The sequence below is a fragment of the Cololabis saira genome, chromosome 15 (genome assembly GCF_033807715.1).
Source record: "Cololabis saira isolate AMF1-May2022 chromosome 15, fColSai1.1, whole genome shotgun sequence".
Classification (NCBI taxonomy): Eukaryota; Metazoa; Chordata; class Actinopteri; order Beloniformes; family Belonidae; genus Cololabis; species Cololabis saira.
The window spans coordinates 5,480,712-5,490,361 of record NC_084601.1 but is presented as its reverse complement, the minus strand read 5'-3'; the positions used below and the strand labels follow the sequence as shown (position 1 = coordinate 5,490,361).

The 9,650-nt window shown below is 40.2% G+C and overlaps 1 protein-coding gene across 1 annotated transcript; it reads right to left on the bottom strand.

Annotated features, from left to right (window-relative positions):
- Window positions 1–3,031: 3,031 nt before the first annotated feature.
- Window positions 3,032–8,896, bottom strand: crabp2b (cellular retinoic acid binding protein 2, b). Its single transcript, XM_061741772.1, has 4 exons — window positions 8,649–8,896; window positions 5,518–5,696; window positions 5,045–5,161; window positions 3,032–3,361 (listed from the first exon to the last, which is right to left on the bottom strand). Exons 1-4 carry the CDS (start codon window positions 8,728–8,730, stop codon window positions 3,311–3,313), a joined length of 429 nt encoding a protein of 142 aa, XP_061597756.1. The 5' UTR covers window positions 8,731–8,896; the 3' UTR covers window positions 3,032–3,310.
- Between the last annotated feature and the right edge of the window lie 754 nt (window positions 8,897–9,650).

Here is a 9,650-nt window from a genome sequence, read left to right as displayed (position 1 = left end):
CAGCCTTTAAATAAAAACTATCCAGTTAAATTGCTCCATCCGGATAGAGTGAATTTGGTTGTGGTTGTTTCAGATGTTCTTGTCCAGTTTTGTTCTTACATCCGTTCCCTCAGATTCCTGCAACTAAACTTGGATGTACATTCCAATAAAGGTTAGGATAAATGATAACATGCCTCTGAAGTTTGACTTTTTGCACCATTACAATACTTATAGGCAACTAGTCATCATATCTGCTGCTCTCTGAAACACATGTTAATGCTCAATAGTACACATATATGGTTCTTTAATATATTTGCATTATACTAAGATGCATTCATTTTCAATGGTTTTTGTCCTTAAAGGCTTTTTTCCCCCTTACATTACTTTTACTTTTATACTTTAAGTAGTTTTGAAACCAGTACTTTTATACTTTTACTTGAGTAAAAAACTTGAGTTGATACTTCAACTTCTACAGGAGTATTTTTAAACTCTAGTATCTATACTTCTACCTGAGTAATGAATGTGAATACTTTTCACACCTCTGGTGTTGAAGCAGAGTATCATAAAACATGCAGGACAGGGGCCCACAAGGGCCAGGATTGAGAAACACTGGCTTATATTACAGCATCCATGTTTGTGGTTCTAACTCCTATGACTCATCATTTCCTCTAATGGTTCCAGGTATAATTAGTCCAGATGGCCCTGAATCAAACACTGGACTCGGGTGACTCCTTGGTCCTGAAACCACAGCATTCCCCCTCAGCCAATGGAGTAATGCGATGCTCCATGACATCACTACCTGAGGAATGAACTGGCATAACAGTTGTGTGTGGAAAGTGGCTCGCCTAAGGAGGGACTGCTTTACAATGTTTCAGCCGGAGTTACAATGATCCGTCAAAGCACTCAGTTAGACAGAGTATTGTGTATCTGGTGTGTGTATGTGTGTGTGTGTGTGTGTGTGTGTGTGTGTGTGTGTGTGTGTGTGTGTGTGTGTGTGTGTGTGTGTGTGTGTGTGTGTGTGTAATGCATTTTTTTCAGTGAGCAAACATTGGAAGCTCTCCGATCCCTCTGAGCAGTTAAAGTGTTGCGGTATGGAAGAGAAGTTGCACAATAGTTGAATTTTCACTGGGGTCATTGAAAACATATTTTGCAGTTGTGAGCTCATAAAAGCACGTACTGTACATGATGGCTGATGTTGAGAAAGACATGCATACTTGCACATAAGATCTCCATTCTTTAATATACATATATAGGCTACAGATTGAGGCTCAAATCAGGAAGATTAATCAGTATTTCACAAACAGAGAGAAGCACAAAGCACTGGTAATTTTTGCAGTTTTCTGCCTCGTTGATCATTTCTTCAGCTCAGGAGTCAAGTATCAGGTAATGAAAACCAATGGACTTATTTAGAGCAGAGGTGGGTAGTAATGAGTTACATTTACTCCGTTACATTTACTTGAGTAAGTTTTGGGAAATTTTGTACTTTTAGGAGTAGTTTTGAATCATTATACTTTTTACTTTTACTTGAGTAGATTTGTGAAGAAGAAACTGTTACTCTTACTCCGCTACATTAGGCTACGTTGAGCTGTTACTTTTCTTTTATCCCTTTTATCCGCGTACGCGTCAATCTCATGACATCACTGGGTGATTCTTTGGGAAAAATGTTAGTTTTTGCATGTTTTGTCACATTTACACACACTCAAACACACACAGAGTTTCTATGAGTTCATGGGCTTGTTCTAGTTCTGCCTGGTTAAAAAAGAAAAGTACAAAGGCTTGAAATTTTGTGCTACTTGTGCTTAATTTATTTTTTTATTCTGTTATTTTATTTATTTTATTATTTATTAAAGTACTTGAATTTACTTTAAGCTTATTTTAATTTAAACAATTTTTTATTTTTTATTAATTTAAATTTATTCTATTATTTTATTGATTTAATTTGCCTGAAGATGATTATTTTGTACTTTTGTCTGTTTGAATGGTTGTGTAAAAAAATAAATCAGACGTTACTGAACAGTTACTCAGTACTTGAGTAGTTTTTTACTTTTACTCAAGTAATTATTTGGATGACTACTTTTTACTTCTACTTGAGTCATATTATTCTGAAGTAACAGTACTTTTACTTGAGTACAATTTTTGGCTGCTCTACCCAGCTCTGATTTAGAGTAAAAGTTGAAGTAAGAGATGGATCTGAAAGTGACACATATGTACCAGCTGATGTTGTGGAAAACACCGACTGCAAGGAGGCAGAATGCTATTAAGTACTGCATGCATATAAACTGGGAAGCACTGAAGAGCAGCACTTTATGCTGTTTATAAACCTGGAATAACCATCAGAGTCTGTGAACTGCACACGTCCTCTCTCCAGGAAATGCCTGAGAGACCCCAAAGATCAATTTTTCACAGTGAGGTGAAGTTAGTTTCAAACTGAACAACTCTGTTTAATCCTAGTTGTTTTAGCGCATTTGCACTGGGATTTGTGTTAAATCGACCAATTAAAGTCAAATTGATCCCATAAGTTGGGTTCTCCACTGTTCTGGTTGTGATTATTCTGTGCAGATGCAGGTTTTGACAGTTAGACGTCTCCCAGTGCAACAACCGTGCAGCATAAGAGAAAGACAGTTAATTCTTCATATCGGCGTGAGAAACCAGTCATCTGAGTGTGGGGATATTTTAGAGAGCACATTCCTGGTATATATAGGACATATAACATCTTCCAATCCTATGAAATACGTTTGTCATGGCAATGCCCCCCCTCCCTTTTCCACTCACCATTTTTATTTCCACTCCCTGTTTCCTATCCATCTATGCCATGTTTTTTCAAAGAAGAGCGACTGTTTTGAGGGAGTTTATATACTAATTAACTGCATATTGAACTGAACGATGAAGAAAAATAAAACTTGTGGAAGACAAGGTACTGGAGAGCAGATGGAAAGATTTAGAGGGTGTGGAATAATCAGGAGAACCAGAAAGCAGAGCATAGTGTAAGGTGATATGCTGACAGGAATGGGAGGTGGACATGAGGGGAAAAAAGGAATGAGCCAACAGTAAATTCATATAAAACAGTTTATTAACATCTTCAAAAAAAAAAACTTGGACCCCGCAATAGAGCTCTTATAAGGAATGTATGGCATGACTAATTCAAAGATAAAGAGTTTATTCAACTGTTGAAGGTAATTTGCTTTTCTCCACTGTTCAATCTTTAAGCAAGGCTTGACCAGCGGTCTCTAGCTGAGAGGAAGGTAAAAATGAAGAAAACAACGCTTGAAAATGGAAATCATATATGAAGCACGTAACGGAAGAACTGAATGATGGTGTAGAACAATCTTCCTCATTCCCGCTCATAAACCCGTGTGCAGACAACCTCCCCAGCAGTCATTGTCTGGAAGAAAACAGCAAAAAAAGTCATGTGAGCACAGTGTGGTTTTGCATTGTCTTGTTGTAAAATGAAAAGGAGTCCCTGGAAAAGACGCCGTCTTGAATGCAGCATATGGAGATGCTCTAAAATATGAAGTGTTTTTCAGTGATAATGTTGTTTTCACAAAAGTGTAAATGATCTTTGCCAAGGCCCTAATTCAACCCTGTACCACAATGAACAACCTTGTTGCTCACAACAGTGTGGAAGGTTCTTTACCTGGAACTCGAGGCATTAAATTCTTCTAAAAAGGTCTGAAATACTTATTCATGTGACCATCATATATGTATCCAATGTTACATCTCAGATCAGTCCCAGATGATGCCAAATCTTGTATACTAAGTTTTTACAACGCTGCTTCCGCATGTTTGGCTTAGTTTTTGCTAAAAAAAAGAAAAGAAAAAAGTTGACGTTTTATTTACTTAAAGGAGCTTGAGGCTCCTTTTAAGAAATGAGACTCTCTAGCGCCACCCTTCACCACGACGGCCGTCGGGGGTACTGCAGCCAACAGCGAAGCCGGCACGGGAGAACGGGGAGAACATGCATGCAGCGTCATGTGACGTCACATCCGCAGCCCAGCCGCGGGAAATTCGGGCCCAGAATTGCAGCACATTTTGCAGCACACAGTCTGTTCAAGGCAACGGAGAGATACTCTAGAGGAATCATTCTTTTGGGTTTGGAACGCTTCATCTGACATTATTACTAGAAAACTTAAAACGTATACGAAATCCTGACTCGATCCTGCCTCATGCTCCTTAAAAGCAGAACAATGTAACTTTCAGCTTTTGTTGAGTTTGGCGGCTCCTTTGGACAAAAGCGGTAGTGCTTTACCAGAAAGAACTACATTTCCCATGAGCACCAGCGCGTACTGCCAGAAAACTCCTGTCCCCGTCACGTGCATTTGTTTTGATAGTGAATGAACGGGACGGACTTTCAAAACTACTTTTCTGTTTCACCAAGTGAACAGACAGAACGCAAAAAAAACATGTTAAACTGCTGGAAAGGAACTGTAATTTACCGGGATACCTTAAACAAGGAAGCCAGGGAGCGGTATATGGAGAAAATAATGATTATTAACGGTTTGGGTCCATATGAAATCCCTACTAAAGAGTGGAGCTCCAATGAGGATTTACTGCCGCAGTTCTGCACAACCCACGTCTTAGGCTACCTTGTTTAGGAAGGGGAAGGAGGGGGGGAATGACGTATGCCGTAAAGCAGTCAAAGCCGTAAAAATGTGTAGTTTTTTAGTGTGGCAGGGTTCCTACCATGCACCTCAAAGTTACATAGTACCAGTGAAGGCGATACAGACCCCTCAGACCACGAAAGAGGTTCATTAAACCTGTTGGAAGTTGATGTACCATCACAATGATGATGATGAAATATTAGATTAAGGTGGAAAAGTTACATAGTGCTGCTTTAATTTCAAGACCTATGAGAAGAATCATGTTTTTATAATGGCCTTTAAAGCCTTAGAAAGGAAAGATGTGCTTTTATTTTTACGAGATTGTAGGACTCGGCACAGATAACAATTTGGGAATGAAGGATACTGCAAGTACTGCTGAAATTGATATGATTGCATAAAGGCGACCAATTAGGCATTTATCTTATTTTACCAAAGCTGTGCTTTGTTTTTGTGCACAAAATAATTACCAGAAGGAGTTCTCCATCGTTGGTCAGCTCGCGGGTCCAACTCGTCTTAGGGCCATCGCCTTTCTGTAAAGTCTGTTCGCAGCAGATCTTTTGGTCTGTTTCCCATTTAGGCAAACTCTGCAGAGAATCAAATGAGAAGAATATTAATAATTGACGTCACTGAGGCGTTTTGGAGACTCAGGTTCAAAGAGAGTTTGGATTTGCTCACAACAGGGATTCAGGGTGCGGATCGCCGCATGTCAGAGCATTTAAATGGCCCGTCGGGGACTGTGTACAGTACTCATCCAGCACAAAGAAATTAAAAACACATCTCTGCATTATTGCCCAGGGTGACTCTGGAGTTGCACTGAAATCATTTCCATGTGTTGCATTTGCACAGAACCGTGGCTGGTCGTGCTGTCCTTGAGTAAATTCTGGTATGCGTGGAGTTATATTACGCAGGAATACTTTCAGAGGAGTAAAGATGTGTGTACCGTGCACGGCCGCCCGTCCACCGTGGCCTCGTTGAAGGACTGGCCCACGGTGAAGGAAACGTGGGTCGTGCGGACGCTGGTGGACGTCTTGATGGAGAGAGTCTCTCCTTGCTGGGTGATTTCCACGGCTGGACTGGAGGCTGCCGCCACCGCAATCTTCCTCAGGAACACATTCACACCTGAACATACAGGCAAACAGATCAAAAATCAATCTGAAAGCTGTGGAGAGGAGTTCTGTATATGATAATAGAGCACATGTCGGTGGTTTTAAGTTTTCTTGTCATAAACAATTCATCACAGGGAATTATTCTGTACCTTTTTTCCCCTTTTTTCCATATGCGAAGAACTGTGAGAGCGAAATGTGTGGAATGTTTTTTGTCCTTGTTTCAGGCTCACTGAAAATATGCATCTGATATTTGAGAGTCAACACAAGCCTTTATGAAAAGGAACAACATGTATGTCATCATTTTCAGAGCTAGCCTCTTTAGCGCCGCCCTAGTGGCTCCTGGAGATTTTTCAAAATTTTTTGACCTTTTTCTTCTTTTTTTTCTCTTTTTTTCCTCTTTTTTTCCTTTTTTTCTTGTTTTTCTTGTTTTTTTCCTTTTTTCCCCTTTTTCTCTCTTTTTTTCTTCCTTTTTCCTTTCCTTTTTAATTTCGACATTTCGACTTTTTTCTCAACATTTTGACTTTTTTCTAAAACATTTCGACTTTATTCACAAAATTTTGACTTTTTTCTCAACATTTCAACTTTTTTCTCAACATTTCGACTTTTTTCTCGACATTGTACATCAACATTAATCTCAACATTTCGACTTATTTCTCAACATTTCAACTTTTTTCTCAACATTTCGACTTTATTCACAAAATTTTGACTTTTTTCTCGACATTTCGACTTTTTGTCGAAGTGCACAATGAAAGAAAAAATCTTCCCCCAGTTCTAACTAATATAGAAACATGCTGCATGTGTTGTCTTCATTCTAAGGCTGATACAAGACTTTTCATTTTTTGCGGCTCCACTGCAGACATATTTGTTTTTTGTGTTTTTGGTCCAATATGGCTCTTTCAACATTTTGGGTTGCTGACCCCTGGTTTAAACTTTTCTCTATTTAGTCTTCAGTGGGATTTACATCTAGTCAAAGTAAGACGACTTTCTTTTAAATGAACTAAAACCACAGACGATCATCTGAAAAGCAGCGCCATGCTTTAGAAAATGGTTGCCAGATATGTCTGTTTTATACCTAATGGGAAATAACCCACACATGGTTCAAACTGCTAATTATATACATTCTTAACACCAAAATGATCCCCAAACCTCCGTGGAGCCTGTTAATCCAAACAGCTTTGGTTACCTCAAACAAAACAGATCTCAGCATAAACACTGAGTGAATAATGAATGAATGAATGAGAGCTGCATATAAAGGGGGTGATTGTTCTCGGGGTCTTTTTTTCCACAACGGTGAAGTCTGAACGCATCAAATGATCAAAAAAAAAATGTCAGCATTGAAAGGCTCCAAGGCCATCAACAAAAGATTGGGATAAAGTCAGAAACTGAGGATGTTTTCAGGTGTTAAACACGCGTAAGACATCCCACCAAGCTATGGTACTGGATGTGGCTACGAGTGCAAAGCACTTTAGTGAGATGAGCGTGGGATAAATGTCACTCTTATAGGGTGCTCGTATGATTTTCTGTAGTTTAGTGAAGCGGTTTCTCCATTTGCACCTTTGAGTCTCCAACCCAAGTTGTTTCTACCCTGCACAAATAAACTCGACTGCATTAATTTCAATAGTTTTAAAGTCTAAGAAAGAAAATCCCTGAATAAATGAATAAAGGTTCAGCCTACTTGGCTCTGCTTTATAGTTACTACAGGTATAGGCATGCCTAAGCTGTGATGGATGATTTAGAACTGTTAAAACTAGACAAAGGGAGACAGTAATTACTTTAAATGTACATTTCTGAAAACTGCACCTCTGGTTATGGAAATTAGACTTATTTAACTGTTATCTGTGGGGGGGTTTCAGTAATGATCGGTATGTTTTTAGAACATTCTCATTAGATATTACTAGTTAATTTACCTTTAATCATAACGAATCATAATAAAATCGAGGTTTAATGTGTCGACATGTGGGATCATGGACAGCTTTGTGATTGTTTTGGGACTCCTTACAGATAATTTGCATAATTTTGTATATTTACTCTCTTTCAAAAATCAGCTCAGACTGAAGCTGAACCAGCAATACATTTATGCCCTTAAGGCTCAGTCAGTGAACAATCAGAGTTGCACTGCAAAAAAAAGGACATTTCAATAGGAGACTAACCCAAAAGGAAATGGCTGTGTTTCATCATTGCATTGCACAGTTGACATGTGGCGTAAAAGTAAATATAAAGCGCCAGTTAACCGTTAAGTTTTCCAGATTTCTCATGTGTTAAACCTTGTTTCTGAGTGATCAACACAATTCAGACATCTGATTCAGTTCAGACCACATTAGCCCGTGCTGTGGTCCTAATACAGGGCCAGCACACTCTCACATACGCAGACAGATTGGGTCAGGAAGGCCCGGGGGAGTAGAGGAGAGTCAGTCTCAGAACCGGCTGGCTGCTGGGGCCCATGTCAGAGCTTTTAGATCCACCGGCTGTAATTACAACCACATGAGGACCCCTGTTTAAAGAGGTCTGATCCAGCATGTCCACGGGCTATTTGTCTCCAGATTTTTAATGGATGCCACAGGACGGCCCTGGCCTGACCTCTCACTCCTGCAAAAACTGCATCTAAACAGGGATGCTGCAAAGCTTAACAATGACTGCCTTCTCATGCACATATGAGGAGGGCAGAGTCCGTTTCAGCTTTGAATTTCAATGCACTTCTACCAGTGGGATGACTGATGGGACCTTGTAATGGAAATGCACCCATCCCATCCCCTTCTCTTCTCTCTCTCTCTTTCATCTGCGTGGTTGATCAATAAACCAGAAAACAACAAGCTGCATTTAACATTGACAAGTTCCGAATTTTGCATGCGTTTTCATCCAAAGGTTGCAGAAACTGTATACAAGCCCGACTTTTGGGACAGTTGAACATCCTTAAAGTAAGTCGCAAAGTCCTAATAATAAAAAAAACATCAATTTATGAACTCACCCAGGGCTTTCAAAAGCTCCTCGAAATTTTCCGAAGACTTCATTTTCCATTTTCCTGAAAAATCTGCGACTTTATTTTCCATTTCAATGCAAGTGGTTGCAGAAGACTACACTAGAAGTTTAATTTTGATTGCAAAGTGTGCGGCGCGTCCAGTATGCGTCGGCCCCGGTCCCGGTTCTGCAACAGCCGTCTCTCCTCTGCTGCAGCTGATCTGCGATCATTGGCTGGAATGATCCCGGGTCTGGTGCTGGTCCAGCCCCGTGCGGACCCAGATGGCAGGGAGGGACTTTCCCCCTGATCCTAACTGCACCCTCCACCTCTGGCAGTGTGGTGAAACATTTGGATACGAGCTGGAAAATGCACTTCCAGTAAGCTCTTTTGATGTTGGTGAGGACGAGCGTTAATTGCTTTGTTTTTCTAAGAAGCTGCGATGTTAAGCAGTGATGTGACAAGACAATAACTACACTTTGAAGCTGGATTTTACTAGTCACCCCAACAGAAAACCCAAACCACAGTGTATTTTAAAGAGCTTGAATGTAGGAATGAGATATGAGGGTTGGTGTTTTCAGCTCTGGAGTATGGAGCTAGAACAGTCTCATAATGCACAAATGCACACGCCAATCTGCAAATGCACAGGACAAAATTCACAAATGCACAGACCGATCCACAAATGCACACGCCGATCCGCAAATGCACAGGACAAGATTCACAAATGCACAGACAGATTCACAAATGCACACACCGATCCGCAAATGCACAGGACAAGATTCACAAATGCACAGACCGATCCACAAATGCACAGGACGAAATTCACAAATGCACAGACAGATTCACAAATGCACATGCCAATCCGCAAATGCACAGGACAAAATTCACAAATGCACAAACCGATTCACACGTGCGTAGGACAAGATACACAAATGCACAGGACAAAATTCACAAATGCACAGACAGATTCACAAATGCACACGCCAATCCGCAAATGCACAGGACAAAATTCAC

What these genes read in the sequence shown, in the direction of transcription:
- crabp2b (XM_061741772.1), bottom strand. Translation starts at nt 8,730, where the DNA reads ATGGAAAATAAAGTCGCAGATTTTTCAGGAAAATGGAAAATGAAGTCT. An exon ending in GGAGCTTTTGAAAGCCCTGG is followed by an intron (nt 5,697 to 8,648) that starts GTGAGTTCATAA and finishes CTGTATGTTCAG; the next exon opens with GTGTGAATGTGTTCCTGAGG. An exon ending in TGGACGGGCGGCCGTGCACG is followed by an intron (nt 5,162 to 5,517) that starts GTACACACATCT and finishes GATTCTCTGCAG; the next exon opens with AGTTTGCCTAAATGGGAAAC.